The following is a 17,131-nucleotide window of genomic DNA, read 5'->3' on the forward strand; positions in this document are numbered from 1 at the left end:
CAAACTACAATGGGTGGCAATGGATTATGGTGGCAGAAAAGGAAAAAAAAAAGTGGAAATGTGGCAAGTAGTAAGGGAGATATATTGATATAAAAATAATAATAAAAATATATGACACATGTACTTGTTAATAGGTGTTATTAAATTGGTGTGTACTTTATCATAATTATGAAACAAATTTGAAGCACTATTAAAGTATATGAATAAATAATGTTTTTTTCCCATTTTACACCAAAATTAAAAAGAAAAAAGTAAAATTCCAAAATCTCATATTTTTTTGTAGTTGGTGTATGGTTACCGATTTTCCCATTTTTCATTAGTAAATATCCAAAGGTATTTCATTTTCCTTGCTGATGGATAGTTGTTGACTTGTTGATGATCCTGTGATTCATGTTTGTCTCCCTTCGCAGAGCCACGATTTCAAAGTCATCAAAGATGCCAATCCCCGTCAACCTCAATCAGAGCATAAGGAGTGTATTAGACTGTTCCCATTCATCACCTAATTCCAGAAGGCATTCCATTCGGGGAAGAGCAAATAGAAGAAAATGGCAGCTCTTGATGTTTTTCGATTTCGAGCAAGGCTTTCTTGATGTATACTCTGATATATTGCTCAAATTAATCCTGATGATTTTCTTGATTGGGAAGCTGACTTTTCCTCCATGGAAGAGGATAGATTGGGGTTTCCCAAGTTCTGAAATAGTGTGCCTTCTTGCTATCATCTTCAGGTTTCCTCAGAGGTGCAACATAGACACATCTTGGAGCAGCGGCACTTGCTGTGATAGTTATTTTGTATCTCTCCAGTGTCAAACTTTCTCGTCTTCCAGAATTTTGCTGTTACTTCAAACAATGAATTTGATTCATTCATCAATTGAAGAGATGTGGATCCTTTTCTGTTAAATATTCACTTGTGTATGTGAGTTTTGATCCCATTGATCAGTTTCAACCTTGTCAAAAGCACTAGGAAAAAATGAAACTGTACATATCATGTACAAAATCAGGGGGATTTCAATTGAGACCAGTCAACACTTGGCTTCTTTAAGATACTTTTGCTTGGCCCATGGCAAAGTTAGCAACATCAAATTCCACCAGTTCACTATGAATTATACTGTAATCAACATCATATTCACTGGCAAAATAGGAATAAAGTCATACATAGAGACCTATGTTTGGTTTTTGGTAAATTTGAGGGAAAATGTAAAGGACAGAAAATAGAAAGGAAAAGTGAAGAAAAATAAAAAATAAAATTAAAGATGATAAATTATTTTTATTTATTACTTCAAACTCATTTTATTTATTTTAACTCATTAATATAAAGGTAAAATAATTTTAAAATGCATAAATTTTTAATTAATTTTAATTATATTTAATTTTCTTTGAAATATTTTATAGGATAATCAAATATAAGAAAACCATTTTTCTTAAAATTTTTTTTTTCTTTCCTTTGTACTTTCCGGAACCAAACATAACTTAAAGTTCTTGTATCACTGCTATAACAAACACAACTGAAAATGTAGAAGATCCATTTTATTCATGTAAAATTTTCATATTTTTTAGTTAATTTTTGTGGTTTTTTCTTTTTACATAAATTTCCATTAAATCAATATTTTCCTTTTATATACATATATTTCTATAAAATTAAACCATTGATATTTCATCTAAAATCCATATTTGCATCATTGGTTTTAGACTTCTTTAAGAACTTGTTTTGAAAATGTGATACTTATTTAAGAGTGGCATTTTGATTGTTTATGACTATTTTCACTTGTTTTAGTGGGATAATTTTAAAAATAATTGTATAAATATGAAAAATAATTAACAATAAAGTGTTACAAATAAAAAATTGCTTTTATAAAATATTTGAAAGGAGACAAAGCAAATTGTGAATATTATAATTTTAGAAATTGATTAATGGACTATTTTTTGAAAGCTGTTTCTTGAGAACTATTTTAAAAAATTATTCCAAAATTTTCTTAATTTTTATAGAAGAAAATATTTTTAAGTAATAAGAAATACTTCCAACCCTCTCAAAATTAACTATTTTTAAGTTCTAAATTTATGGAAGAATACCAATCCAATTAAGGATCCAAAGTTAAAGTACTGTTAAAGAAACAAATAAATTCGTTAGCCTACTTTAAAAATGGTAGAACTATAACTATAAGAATATTAGTATCAAAAAATAAAATTATAATAATTATAATAATTATAATTAGAAGAAAAAAGAAGAGGGTTTTTTTTTTGTCTTTTCTCATGGGCTTTTCACTAATTCTGAAATTAAATTTAAAATTATAGTCGTTGAATATGGATTTAATCATTTAAAAAATACTTAAAATCCATAATTATTGTTTTCATTTTGGAATTATTTATTTTAAATGAATTATTTTAACTCAAAGCTCTTGTATAAGTGAGTGGTCCGGTGGCTTTAAGACTCTGCCCATGCGCAACCTCGATGCGATTTTTTATTTTATTATTATTATTGTTCTTTTTTTTTTTTTTGAATATGGTGTACACGCAAATGACTGGACAAGACAACTCTCTCTTTCGCTGTCTGGGCCTGCGTTTGGTACTTTGATGGGTGGTGCAGTCTGGTAGTGATGATGCCCGTGCTTTTCTTATTATTATTTTTGAATCTAGTGAACATGCTGCACGATTTGCAATGACTTTGCTGAACCCAGAGACTGCATCGAGGCAAATACAAACCAGTGTGCTGCAGCTTAGTGGTGTCATTCTATATTCTGGTTACCGTCATTTTCCCTGAGTTGAATTTCTTCTGCAAAGCAACACTCAACAACAGATATGGCGGACGCACTCCTCTCGGCTTCGCTTCAACTTCTATTCGATAGGTTGGCTTCTCCGGAGTTCATAAACTTCCTTGGGCGACACTATCTCAGCGATGAACTTCTCCGCAAGTTGAAGAGGAAATTGCTAGTTGTCCACAAAGTGCTCCATGACGCGGAGGTGAAGCAATTTTCGGACCCACTAGTCAAAGAGTGGCTGGTCCATGTTAAGGATGCTGTGTATGATGCGGAGGACCTGTTGGACGAGATCGCTACCGACGCTTTGCGGTCCAAGATCGAAGCTGCTGACTCCCAAACCGGCGGACCTCATCGGGCGTGGAACAAGTTCTCTGCTTGGGTTAAGGCTCCATCTGCTACTCTAAGCATGGAGTCCAGGGTGAAGGAGATGATTGCGAGGCTTGAGTCTATTGCTCAAGAAAAAGTTGGGCTTGGGCTGAAAGAAGGTGGGGGCGAGAAACTGTCACCATCACTAGGCTCCATATCCCAACCTAAATAAGCTTCAGCTTGAACTCAAAGACCAACTTAGTAACAAGAAATTTCTGCTTGTTCTTGACGACGTCTGGGATTTGAAACCTCGTGATTGGGAAGGTTGGGATATGGAGCCTAGTGATGGTGAAGGTTGGGATAGGCTACGAACTCCACTCCTTGCTGCAGCACAGGGAAGCAAGATTGTTGTGACCAGTCGTAATGAATCTGTTGCAATAACTATGCGTGCAGTCCAGACTCGTCATCTGGGACAATTAAGCCCACAACATTGTTGGAGGCTATTTGAAAAGCTTGCATTTCAGGACAGAGACTCCAACGCATTCCTTGAGCTTGAACCCATAGGCAGACAGATTGTGGACAAGTGCCAAGGATTGCCTTTGGCTGTAAAAGCACTCGGCCGTCTCTTGCACTCTAAGGTCGAAAAAAGGGAATGGGAGGATATCTTGAACAGTGAAATATGGCATCTGCGGAGTGGTCCTGAAATTCTTCCATCTTTGAGATTGAGCTATCATCATCTTTCTCTACCTCAAAAGCATTGTTTTGCATATTGTTCAATTTTTCCCCAAGACCACGAATTCGACAAAGTGGAGCTGATTTTATTATGGATGGCAGAAGGTCTTCTACGTCCACAACAAAGCGACGGAAGGAGAATGGAAGAGATAGGTGAGTCATATTTTGATGAGCTTCTTGCAAAGTCATTCTTTCAAAAATCTATTAGAAAAAAAGGATCATGCTTTGTAATGCATGATCTAATACATGAATCGGCTCAACACGTGTCTGGAGATTTTTGTGCTCGAGTGGAAGATGATGATAAGGTACCAAAAGTATCTGAGAAGACTCGTCACTTTTTGTACTTCAAAACTGATTATGACCAAATGGTTGCATTTAAAAAGTTTGAGGCTATTACTAAAGCTCAATCTCTTCACACATTCTTAGACGTGAAGCCATCACAATACGAGCCTTCTTATATTTTGAGTAAAAGAGTTTTGCAAGATATATTACCAAAAATGAGGTGTCTCCGCGTGTTGTCATTGCGAGAATATAAAATAATCGATTTGCCTAAATCGATAGGCAATTTGAAACATTTACGTTACTTGGATCTGTCTTTCACAATGATTAAAAAATTACCTGAATCAGTATGCTGTTTGTGCAATTTACAAACAATGATACTAAGAAGGTGTTCATGTCTTAATGAATTGCCTTCAAGGATGGGGAAATTGATTAATTTGCGTCATCTTGATATTTTTGGATGTGATTCATTGAAAGAAATGTCCAATCATGGTATTGGTCGATTAAAAAGTTTACAGAGGTTGACTTATTTTATTGTGGGCCAAAAGAGTGGATTAAGAATCGGAGAATTAAGGGAGCTTTCAGAGATTCGAGGAGCACTTTATATTTCAAACATGAAGAACGTTGTGAGTGTTAATGATGCATTACAGGCTAATATGAAGGATAAGAGTTATCTTGATGAGTTAATCTTGGATTGGGATGACAGGTGTACTGACGGTGTTATACAAAGTGGTTCAACAATACATGATATACTCAACAAGTTACTACCTCATCCAAATTTAAAATAGCTCTCGATCAGAAACTATCCTGGTGTAAGATTTCCAAATTGGCTTGGAGATCCTTTAGTCTTGAATCTCGTGTCCCTTGAACTTCGGGGTTGTGGCAATTGCTCAACATTGCCACCACTTGGGCAGCTAACCCATCTTAAATATCTACAAATCTCAAGAATGAATGGAGTAGAGTGTGTGGGAAGTGAATTTCATGGGAATGCTTCCTTTCAATCCCTAGAAACACTATCATTTGAGGATATGCTGAATTGGGAGAAATGGTTATGTTGTGGAGAATTCCCTCATCTCCAGAAGCTTTCTATGCGATGTTGTCCCAAACTCACTGGGAAATTACCAGAACAGCTTCTTTCATTGGAGGAACTTCAAATTTATAATTGTCCGCAGCTACTTATGACTTCACTCACAGTTCTTGCCATCCGTGAATTGAAGATGGTGGATTTTGGTAAATTGCAGTTGCAAATGGCAGCTTGTGACTTTATAGCTCTTCAAACTTCAGAAATTGAAATTTTAGACGTGTCTCAGTGGAAGCAACTTCCAGTGGCACCACACCAGCTCTCAATCAGAAAATGTGATTATGTGGAGTCTCTACTAGAGGAGGAAATCTTGCAAAGCAACATTTATGATCTGAAAATCTATGATTGTAGTTTTTCTAGATCCCTGCACAAAGTTGGTTTACCCACTACATTGAGATCACTATCAATCTCTCAATGTTCCAAACTAGAGTTTCTCCTACCTGAGTTGTTCAGATGTCATCTCCCAGCCCTTCAAAGGCTGAGGATCTTTGGTGGTGTTATCGATGATTCTCTCTCGTTATCCTTCTCATTAGGCATCTTCCCTGAGTTGATTCATTTCGCAATCAATGGTCTTAAGGGGCTTAGGAAGCTGTTCATCTCGATTTCAGAGGGGGATCCCACATCTTTATGTGTCTTGGGAATCCATATCCAGGAGTGCCCTAATCTTGAATCTATCGCATTGCCTGGTCTCAAATTGGAGTATTGTTGGATCTCTAGTTGCTCCAAGCTTAGGTCTTTGGCACACATGCACTCATCTATACAGGAGTTGTGTTTATGGGATTGTCCAGAATTGTTGTTTCAGAGAGAGGGTTTGCCTTCCAAACTAAGTGAACTTGTGATTGGGAACTGCAACCAACTCATGCCCCGGATGGAGTGGGGTTTGCAAAGGCTGACCTCTCTTACACATTTAAGAATGGAAGGTAGTTGTGAAGACTTTGAATTATTTCCCAAGGAGTGTCAGTTGCCCTATTCTCTAACTTGTCTTGAAATTGTAGAGCTTCCCAATCTCAAGTCTCTTGACAATTGGGGGCTTCAACAACTCACCTCTCTTCGAGAATTAGGGATCATAAACTGCCCAGAGCTCCAGTTCTCGACAGGATCTGTTCTTCAACACCTTATCTCTCTCAAAGAATTACGAATTAATGGATGCCCAAGGCTCCAATCCTTGACAGAAGTGGGTCTCCAACACCTCACCTCTCTTGAAACATTGTATATCAACAATTGCCCTAAGCTCCAACACTTGACAAAACAGAGACTACAAGATTCCCGGGGTCTTCAACACCTCATCTCTCTCAAATATTTGGGAATGGAGAACTGCCCGATGCTCCAATCCTTGAAAAACGAGGTCTTCAACACCTCACCTCTCTTAAAGCATTGGATATCAGAAACTGTCGTAAGCTCAAATACTTGACAAAAGAGAAGCTTCCAGACTCCCTCTCTTATCTGATTGTTAGGGAGTGTCCTTTACTGGAAAAACGGTGTCAATTTGAGAAAGGGGAAGAATGGTGTTATATAGCACACATTCCAGAAATAGTGATCAACCATGTGCTATTTTAATGGAAGTGGCACTCCACCAATGTACAGTCAGGTAATTCTTCTGTGCATGAACTTCTTTTCTTCAGAAAAGTATTTACGTTCCAATTCATTTGCTAGTATTGTTTATTTGATTTAAGATTTTCTTTTTCTTGAAGCTTCAAGCCTGAAAAAAAATATTGAACACGTTTTTCATGCTTTGTTTTGATTTGGCAATCTGCAAAAAAATAATTGCATATATGATTCAATATTTTATTCAATGCTGTTTTATATGATTTTATGGACAATTTCAAGTGTTTAAACTTGTTTAAATTGGAACATGGACAACTTTAATGACTTGAATTTCAATGCTTTTAAAACAATTTTATTCACAACTTCATGTGTTTGATTAAACTCATTTAATTGGAAGTAAACAGGTTTTAATCATGGATTTGACAACATCTAAAACATTTTTGGTTCCTTAAGAAGTGTTAAATAAATCCCTCAATTTTTTTCCCTATTTTCCCTTAAATTTTCTGAGAAGCAAAATAGTTTTATAATTGATAATTTAAAAAAATTATTAAGTTCAAATTTTATTTTTATTTTTTAACTTTTCCTTTCTCTTGCAAGAAAAAGGGAATTGCGTGTGCTAAATTTATCAAACCAAAATAGACTTGTTAATTATCAAAAGGTACTCTGATATTATTACTCAAATTAATTTCTTGATTGGGAAGGTGACTTTTCCAAGGAAGTGGAATCTGAAGGAAGGATAGATTGTTCTGATTTTGGGAGGGTTTTGCCTGTGGAGGAAGGGAGAGATTCCTGGGTGCTGAACAGTTGATGCACATTGCTCTGTTCAAGATGAATGAGAAACTCAGAGGTACAAGGTTCATCTCCCTACAATTATCTCTAAAAATTTTGATTAATTCATTTATACATTAATCAATTGAAGAGATTTGGATCCTCTTCTGTTAAATATCTACTTGTGCCTGTGATTTTTGATTACAGTATCAGTCTCAGCCATGTCAAAAGCAAAAGGAAAAGTTGAAGCTGAAGATATCATGTAAAAAAACAGAGGAATTTCCATTGAAGAAGACAACATCAGAAAGTACACTACACCTGCATATAGAGCTGCTGAGGTTGAATGGAAAACTATGCTTTTTGATAAGGTAGTGCTGACATTTGGTTGAAAAAAATTTGACTCCCATTTTCTTCCTTTTCTTGTCCTAGATGTGGGGATTTGTTCAGGAGGGAACCTATAAATGAGAAGGTAGACGTTTGGCTAAGTCAATTGTACTTTATTTTTCTTCAGTGAGTCTGGGGTATGATTTGCTTCTTGTGAAGTTTCTTGTGCTTTTCAATACAACCGAAATCTGAAGTTTCTTGTGCTTGTCAACACAACCAAAACCTGAAGTTTATCTTTTTGTACCCATTCATGTGTCTGATGGGTTTTCTTCTTATAACAGCACAGAGAAAAGATTGAAGCAACAGGCTGGGAACTCCAGTAAAGAAAATCCAATTCCTCTGGCCCAGACTCTAATCCATGGCAGGCTTTCTCTGAGGTAGGTGCCCAGACAACAATAGCGAGTCTGTTAGGTTTAGAAATGGTCATCACAACAAACCAGCCACAGAAGCAACTTCTGGCCCTGAAACTTGGGATTTTGGAACAGAGAGTTTTTACAGCCACCCCTGCTGCCAGCTCTAACATTTCCAGACCCCCCATTGGAGGCAATAATGCCCAGCTGTTTGGTGACAAAGAAGATTGAGGGCAAGCTGGCTACTCAACCTGCTGGATGGGCCGGTTTCTAACTTATTTGGTGAGGTTATATCATCCTTGGAACTTCTGGTCATAAGAGATGAGAATAGGTTAAAAAACAAAACAGAAAGGCATATATGGCTTTCTGGGCTTGGTTATGCTATTGCATATTGAGTGTTTGCCTTATGTGATAGAATACAACATCTGCATATGTTCCCCGGTTTCCATGGACTACTTACAAATGTATACTGTTCTGAATGCCTCGGTTTTCAGGTCAGAAAAATAATAATTTCTTTTAATATTGTCCTGTCTGTGACCTTATCCTCCTGATTCTATATTGCCATGTATTTTTGTTTAATCCATGAAAATCTTATATCATATTCCATTTGTGTTTGTTGCATGCATGCATTCCTAATCATTTTCTGTCAAGAGCCTCATTTTTGTTTTTAATGGATCAACCAATTTTGTGGCATTGTAATTAGAAATTTTTTCTACTACAATCAAGCCTTAGAAATTGATAGATAATTAGCTAGATAATGGATCCCGTAACTTTCCAATGATCTACTCTTCAAATCTGCTTGTGGGTCTCTTCGGTGATTTAGAAGGGCTTCTATATATAACCTTTTACTGTTTCATTGATGCTTCTTATCTTATTGCAGAATAAAAGAAAACTCAACCCTCTTATCTGTACTCTTCAAAGCTGGACTCTCAAAATTTTCATTCGTAAATGTCCAAAGGTATTTCCTGTTCCTTGCTGATTGATAGTTGTTGACTTGTTGATCTTCCTGTGATTCATGTTTGTCTCCCTTCACAGAGCTATGATTTTGAAGTCATTAAAGTTGCCAATCCCTGCCAACCTCAATCGGAGCTTAAGGAGTGTGTTAGACTGTTACCATTGATTGCCTAAGTCCAAAGGTGAAATAGAAGAAAATGGCAGCTCTTGATGTATTTCAATTTTGAGCAAAGCTTCTTGATGTATACTCTTGATATATATTGCCCAAATTAATCCTGATGATTTCCTTGATTGGGAAGGTGACTTGGGGGTCCCCCAAGGAAGAGGATATATTGTTCTGATTCTGGTAGAGTTTTCCCAGTGAAGGAATTGGAGGAGGGGGAGATTCCTGGGTGCTGAACTATTGATGTTCATTGCTCTGTTCAAGAAGAGCAAGAAACTGTGAGTAGAAGGTGCATGTCTTTAGAATATCTTCTGAACATTCTGAAATATAATTTACTCATCCGGGTTGAGCTCTAAAATTATGGTAATGGTTAGAAAGCAAAGCCCTCTTCCAGAATTTATGGTGTTGTCATTTTGTCTTCTCTCCAGTGTCAAACTTTCCTGGTCTTCCAGAATTTTGTTATTACTTCAAACAATGAATAGGATTCATTTATGCATTTAATCGATTAATTAAAGAGAGTTGGATCAATTTCAGGCTAGTCAAAAGCAAAGGAAAAGCTGAAGCTGAAGACATCATGCACAAAAACAGGAGAGTTTCCATTGAAACTAGTCCAAATTATGGTACTCTTTATTACCCAGCTTCTTAAGAAATTGCTGCTTGGCCCATGGCAAAGTTAACAATCCCCTCAACTGTGGAACAGTTTTGGATGAAGTTGACTAAATGATCAAATTCCACCAGTTCACTATAATTTATAATGTAACACCATCACCATATTCACTGACAAAGTAGGGATGAAGTTATATATAGAAACCCCTAAAGAATAAAGTCATACATAGAAACCCCAAAAGTTCTTGTATAAATGCTATAACAAACACAACTGAAAATGCAGAATGATCCATTTTGTTCCTTATTATTTAGTTTGAAGGAAACATTGATGAATCCCTTGCTTTGCAGATTGACCCTGGCGTTGAGCTGATGCTTCATAATGTGTTATTATAAGAGATATAGGCTGCCCGAGTTTTCTGAATATACTCCATAGTCCCTCTGATGCCTGTGAGTGTTCAAGTCTGGTTGCTTATCAGAAGCTTTCGCAGCCAAAGTTTGCAACTTTGGCTGTAAAAGTATCATCCAAGAGTTATGTTCTGAGGGTTTTATGTTGCAATGGATGATCTGTTTACTGCATTCTTCATTCAGGCACAAGTCCTCAGGCGCCTCTGAAAAGGAAGCTTGATAAAGAGCCATTGTGCATGAACTCATACACCAGAAGTCGGTGTTCACCCTCATGGCAGTAAAACCCAGCAAGCGTCCTGGATTCTTATGGTGAGTTTGGCCTATCACATTCACTTCTGCTTTGAATTCTTTCTCACCTTCTCCCACCACCTTCTCCAACTTCCTTTCAGCAACAGAATTTCCAGAACCTGATGGTAATATCCCTTTATAGACAGTGCCAAAGGCTTCTACCACCTCTTGTACTCAGGATTCTGTGATAAAGCTGCAGATTTTTGAGGTTCAAGCATTAGAAAACTAGAGAAATTGCAGCGACAGAAACAAAGAAGAACAGAGAGGGGCCTAAGAGGACTGAGAGGATTAGAATTGCTTCATTTTGCTTGCCTCTGCCTGAAGTTAGTTCACTGGACTTCAATATCATGATTAGAGCACTTCTGGCAACAGTAGTTTTATCCAACCTCCCATTTGAAAGAGGTAGTCTTTTCCTCCAACAGCTTCCAGTTCCATATGCAAACCTCAGGTCCTCAAAAATAGCAACTGCACAGTAGGCTGCAACACCCGATCCCTGGGTTGGCAATATGGTATTAGTTGGGTGCTTGAAGCTCTCCCATATACTGGTATACAATTCCCATCTCTGAGCATGGCACCATGCACTGCTTCTCTGCTCATATTACCAATCTTTGTCTTCCATATCTCTTAGCCTCCATGGAGAATAAACCGTCCATTGGTGGTAAGCTCAACTTTTGATCCTCTTGGCAACCATTTGCAGTCCAGATAGCAAGAAGGAATAGATCCTTTTCACCTGGAGAGGGTCAGAATTCAATTGCAAAATCACCAGAAGGCAAAACCCATGCAGAGTTGGCATCAGTGGCATAGAGAGATGAACCCAAGCTTATATTACTATAAGCTTGGCTGATGAGTAACAATTAGAGGTAGAGAGACTATGTATGTAAGTTATTATGTGAATAATTGGTCACCCAACTGGTTTTCTCTGCATGTTGCATTAAGTTGAAAAAGTCCAGTGAATATTATTTTCTTCTATAATTGAAGAGGAACACAGAAGCGCCTAAGAGGACTGAGAGGATTAGAATTGCTTTATTTTGCTTGCCTCTGCCTGAAGTTAGTTCATTGGACTTCAGTATCTTGATTAGAGCACTTCTGGCAACAGCAGTTTGATCCAACCTCCCATTTGAAAGAGGTAGTCTTTTCCTCCAGTATCTTTCAGGTCCATTTGCAAACCTCAGGTCCTCAAAAAGAGTAACTGCACAGTGGGCTCCAACACCCAATCCCTGGGTTGGCAAGATGGTATTAGTTGGGTGCTTGAAGCTCTCCATATACTGGTATTCAATTTCAATCTCCAAGCATGGCACCATGCACTGCTTCGCTGCTCATATTACCAGTCTTTGTCTTCCATATCTCTTAGCCTCCATGGAGAACGAGCTGTCCATTGGTGGTAAGCTCAACTTTTGATCCTCTTGGCTCCGGTTAATTTCCATTTGCAGTCCAGATAGCAAGAAGGAATAGATCCTTTTCACCTGAAGAGGGTCAGAATCCAAATGCAAAATCACCAGAAGGCGAAGCCCATGCAAACTTGTCATCAGTGTCATAAGAGAGATGAACCCAAGCTTATATTACTATAAGCTAGGCTGATGATTAACAAGTAGAGAGTGAAAGAAACCAAACTGTTCTGGAAAAAACTTTCCAGATACAGAGTATATTCATATATTTATATGAGAGGAATTACATTTGGATCAGATCAAAAACTCAGAAAATCAAAGGTTGTTACAAGAGATAAACATAGATTACAAATATTCAAATATAGGATAGAACCAGTGGAGATAAACTCCTTATCGTTATCACATTTGAGATAAAGTCAGATCATTATCCTTATCACTAACATTCTCCCGCAAACTGGTATCCTTATCACTAACATTCTCCCGCAAACTGGTAGGAAGATCGCAAATAGCCAGTTTGTCACGAAGGAAACAAAATCTATCAGCCGTATGGCCTTTGGTGAAAATATCTGCAGGCTGAATAGAAGTCGAAATGTGCTCCAAAAGGATGTCTTGATGTGCTACTTTCTCACGCACAAAATGATAGTCCACTTCGATATGCTTAGAACGGGCATGAAAAATAGGATTAGATGCAAGTGCAAGAGCACTAATGTTATCACACCAGATAACAGGAGGAGAATCAAGAGAAATTTCCAATTCACATAACAACATACGCAACCAATATACTTCAGCGGTAACTAGAGCCAGACATCTATATTCAGCCTCAGTGCTGGATTTAGATACCACTGGTTGTTTCTTTGCTGACCAAGAGATAAGATTAGGACCAACAAACACGCCATAGCCACACGTTGAACGTCTATCATCAGGGTCACCAGCCCAATCTGAGTCACAATATGCGTTAATGGCGAAAGAACCAGGTTTGTAAAGGAGACCAAAGTCCAGAGTATTTTTCAAATAACGTAGGACACGCTTGGCTGCTGTCCAATGAGCTGTAGTTGGGGCTTGCATATGTTGACAAAGTTGATTCACGGAGTAAGCGATATCTGGGCGAGTGAGAGTTATATATTGTAAGGCACCGACTGTGTGACGATATTCGGAAGGATCAAGCAGGGGATCACCATCAAATTTGGATACCTTAGGACCCGAAACGCATGGGGCACGATAAGGACGTATGCCAATAAGGTTGACACGGTCTAAGAGATCAATAATGTATCTTGTCTGCCGAAGATGTAGACCGGAAGAATCACGGGTAGCTTCAATACCCAAGAAGTATGATAATTGCCCAAGGTCCTTCATAGCAAAATCTAGCTGAAGATTAGAGATCAACTCATCAACAAATGACCAAACATTAGATGTCACGAGAATGTCATCTACGTAAACTAGTAGGAATGCATGAGTAGAGTCACGGTGATAAGTGAACAAAGAGGGATCAACCTGAGAGCTTACAAATCCAAGAGATAAAAGGGCAGTGGATAAGGAATTAAACCAAGCCCGAGGGGCTTGTTTTAATCCGTAAATAGATTTATGTAATTTACACACAAACTGTGGATTGGTAGGATCTTCAAAACCTTTAGGTTGAGTCATATAAACTTCCTCATCCAAAATGCCATGAAGGAAGGCATTAGACACATCTAGTTGTCGAATGTCCCAATTAAATGATACAGCAAGGGCAAGTACCATGCGAACTGTGGATGGTTTAATAACTGGGCTGAATGTGTCAAAGAAATCAATACCACTACGTTGGAGATAACCAACTGCAACTAGCCGTGCTTTGAGTCTGTCAATGCTTCCATCTGGGCGGCGTTTGCATTTAAAAACCCATTTACTTGGAACAACATTTTTGCCGGGTGGACGAGGACATAAAGTCCAAGTGTCATTCTTCAACAAAGCTTGGAATTCAGACTCCATAGCTAAATGCCATTCAGGTATAGCAGCAGCTTGAGCATAGGAATGGGGCTCGGAAATAATAACACCTGCATGCCAAGCTCGAAGGGGGTGACGTGTTGAGTAATAGAGATGAAAATCAGGGTATGTGCGAGGCCTAAGATGACCGGTTTGTGATCTAGTGACAACGTGATAGGAAGGGGCTGAACTGGTCAGAGTAGAAGGTGAGGGCTCAAGGATGTTGCTAGGAGAAGAGGAAACAGGAGAGTTGAGGTCTAGTGGAGTGTCTGGTGGAATAGAGAAATCATGGTCAGTGGGAATTATGGGAGTGGTGGAAGGTGGTGAAATGGAAGGAGAAGGAGAAGATGAAGGGAAAATGTGTGAAGGAGGAGAAGGAAGTAAGGGTAGAGAATTACCTGTCGAGGGAACCCTGCTGCCAGAGCCCATGAGAGGAGATTGTACACGAGCAGGGAACACAGTCTCATCAAAGATCACATGTCTGGAAATATACACACGGCGGGAAGAAGGATCATAGCAACGAAACCCCTTCTGATTAGAGCAATAACCAATGAAAATGCATGGTGTGCTACGGTAAGAGAGTTTATTAGGCCTGTAAGGTCAAAGACACGGAAAACATTGACACCCAAAGGAACGAAAATAACTAAAATCTGGAGGAAGATGAAATAGACATTCAAAGGGTGAAGAAAAATTGAGAATTTTTGTGGGCAACCGATTAATGATAAATATGGATGTTAAAAAAGCATCGACCCAAAATTTCTTAGGTAATCCAGATTGCGCGAGGAGAGTGAGGCCCATTTCTACTATATGACGATGTTTCCTCTCGGCAAGACCGTTTTGTTGAGAGGTATGCGGACAAGAGAGCCGATGAAAAATCCCATTATCACTCAGAAAGTGTTTAAAAATGGTGGAGCAGTATTCACCACCATTGTCACTTTGTAATTGCTTAATGGGATAATTAAATTGCTTTTCTACTAAAATTTTGAATTTGACAAACGTAGCATAAACATCAGATTTATTAGAAATGGGATATAGCCAACAAAAGCGAGTAAAATCATCAATAAAAATAACATAGTAGAGACAACCACTCAAAGATGGAGTGGTAGTGGACCATACATCGGAATGAATTAACTCGAGAGGAGCAGTTGATTCTCTTGAGGAAGCAGAAAATGGTAATTGCTTAGACTTACCTAGTTGACACGACTCACAAATGGACTTTTTATGGAAAGAATCACTAACGGGTAGAGAATAATTATGAAGAACATGATGCAAAGTAGACGACGAAGGATGTCCCAAACGACAATGCCAAGTAGCGGTAGAGGCCTTAACCCCAACAATCATGGAGAAAGCATGAAATTTAGATGATGATAGTTGTTGTAGGTTGATCGGATACAATCCTCTATCACTGGGCCCCGTCATGAGCGTCTCCCCCGTCTTGAGGTCCTTCACAGAAAAATCAGAACTGGTAAGTTCAAATAACACATTATTATCCTTACAAAATTTATTAATGGAAAGAAGATGGGCAGAGGCTTGAGGGCAATAAGCAACATCATTTAAAGCAAGAGTAGAGGAAGGAGTTTTAATAGTAGCAGTGCCAGTACGTGAGATGATCAAACCTGCCCCATTACCTACGCCCACGGTATCAGGACCTTCATAAGGCTGAGAAATTGCCAAATTAGCTGCATCAGAAGTAACATGAATGTTCGCACCACTATCAGCATACCATTGATGCTCATTCAGGTAAGTGGTATTGGCCGCAGCAACCATAGCAGCCAACTCTGTTGGAGGATGCCTCCCTTGAAAGGCATAATTCATTCGGTTGTAACAATCTAATGCCTGGTGATTTGCTCTTTTGCAGATTTGACAAGGTGATCGAGACCGAGAATCATGGGACACAGGTGGAGAAGATGAAGATGGCAAGTGGGGTAGAGGTTGCCGAAATGGTGAAGAAGAGGGAACTGAGCCAGGAAATTTGGACTGACCTGAAGAGCGAGACCGATTGATATTGTGACTGCGTGGTCCTGGTTTAGAACTATTTTTGTGGGAGTAAAGAGCATAGGAACCAGTCTCGGGTTGAATGGTGTGATTGTGAAATTGCTGCATGAGATCATAGTTGAGCAGTTCAGCATGAAAGTCAGAAAAATGCATGGAATTTTCCTTTGCAAGCAGCATGTATGTTGTGACAAAGGAGTGAAAGGAGGAGTTGAGTCCATTGAGCACAGATAAAATCAAGTCAGAATCCTCAACAGGTTTGCCAACTGCTGATAATTCATCTGAGAGAGATTTGACTTCATCTAGAAAACTTTGGCATGACATGGAGCCTTGCTGAAGAGACTGAAGTTTTCTCTTGATGAGAGAAATTCGAGAAGTGGAAGGTGCAGCAAAACGCGAATGGAGGGCCTGCCAAGCCAGCCGAGATGTTTCCAGACCATAAATAGTGGAAACAATTGAAGGAGAAAGGGATGAGACAATCCAACCAAGCACGGTTTGATCCTTATACTGCCAAATTACATAGGCAGAGTTAAGAACACCTTGGTCACGGAGTTCATCACTAGAATATTGAGGAGGGCAGGGATTGGAACCATCAACAATCCCCATCAAGCCATAGCTCCGAAAAAGAGGAATTAATTGGGCACTCCAGGCAAGAAAGTTAGTACCATCAAGCTTGATGGAAATAACTTGTGCTGGAAGGTTAAAGGTAGCGGAAGCATTAGATGAAACAGCCATAGGATCGAGTAAAGCGTGAGCTTGTAGTTGCTCTGATACCATGAAAGAAACCAAACTATTCTGGAAAAACTTTCCAGATACAGAGTATATTCATATATTTATATGAGAGGAATTACATTTGGATCAGATCAAAAACTCAGAAAATCAAAGGTTGTTACAAGAGATAAACATAGATTACAAATATTCAAATATAGGATAGAACCAGTGGAGATAAACTCCTTATCGTTATCACATTTGAGATAAAGTCAAATCATTATCCTTATCACTAACATTCTCCCGCAAACTGGTATCCTTATCACTAACAGAGAGACCATGTATGTCAGTTACCATGTGAATAATTGGTCACCCAACTGGTTTTCTCTGCATGTTGATTAAGTTGAAAGAGTCTAGTGAATATTATTTTCTTTCTATGATAGAACATTCTCCTGGTTTTCTAGCCAGATTCA

The 17,131-nt window shown here is 38.4% G+C and overlaps 3 protein-coding genes across 12 annotated transcripts; all 3 read left to right on the forward strand.

The window, feature by feature from the left end:
• Positions 1-2,793: 2,793 nt before the first annotated feature.
• On the forward strand, positions 2,794-3,291 carry LOC117915241 (putative disease resistance RPP13-like protein 1). Its single transcript, XM_034830800.1, has one exon. The coding sequence runs from the start codon at positions 2,794-2,796 to the stop codon at positions 3,289-3,291; it is 498 nt and encodes a 165-aa protein (XP_034686691.1).
• Positions 3,292-3,391: 100 nt separating this feature from the next.
• LOC117915242 (putative disease resistance protein RGA1) lies at positions 3,392-6,354 on the forward strand. Its single transcript, XM_034830801.1, has 4 exons — positions 3,392-3,944; positions 5,079-6,071; positions 6,147-6,253; positions 6,307-6,354. The coding sequence occupies exons 1-4, from the start codon at positions 3,392-3,394 to the stop codon at positions 6,352-6,354; spliced, it is 1,701 nt and encodes a 566-aa protein (XP_034686692.1).
• A 150-nt stretch (positions 6,355-6,504) lies between these two features.
• On the forward strand, positions 6,505-11,156 carry LOC117913889. Of its 10 annotated transcripts, none has more exons than XR_004651174.1 (11): positions 6,505-6,739; positions 7,398-7,543; positions 7,672-7,832; positions 8,130-8,480; positions 9,079-9,156; positions 9,234-9,334; positions 9,514-9,604; positions 9,850-9,935; positions 10,270-10,368; positions 10,510-10,635; positions 10,716-11,156. XR_004651174.1 is itself a non-coding variant. In XM_034828987.1 (5 exons), exons 2-5 carry the CDS (start codon positions 7,529-7,531, stop codon positions 8,470-8,472), a joined length of 411 nt encoding a protein of 136 aa, XP_034684878.1. In that variant the 5' UTR covers positions 6,505-6,739; positions 7,398-7,528; the 3' UTR covers positions 8,473-8,480. The 10 variants fall into 10 exon arrangements, 1 of the variants encoding a protein (XP_034684878.1); XR_004651176.1 differs by having other exon boundaries at positions 10,722-11,156; XR_004651172.1 differs by having other exon boundaries at positions 10,757-11,156.
• Positions 11,157-17,131: the final 5,975 nt, after the last annotated feature.

This window comes from Vitis riparia, chromosome 5 (genome assembly GCF_004353265.1).
Source record: "Vitis riparia cultivar Riparia Gloire de Montpellier isolate 1030 chromosome 5, EGFV_Vit.rip_1.0, whole genome shotgun sequence".
Lineage (NCBI taxonomy): Eukaryota > Viridiplantae > Streptophyta > Magnoliopsida > Vitales > Vitaceae > Vitis > Vitis riparia.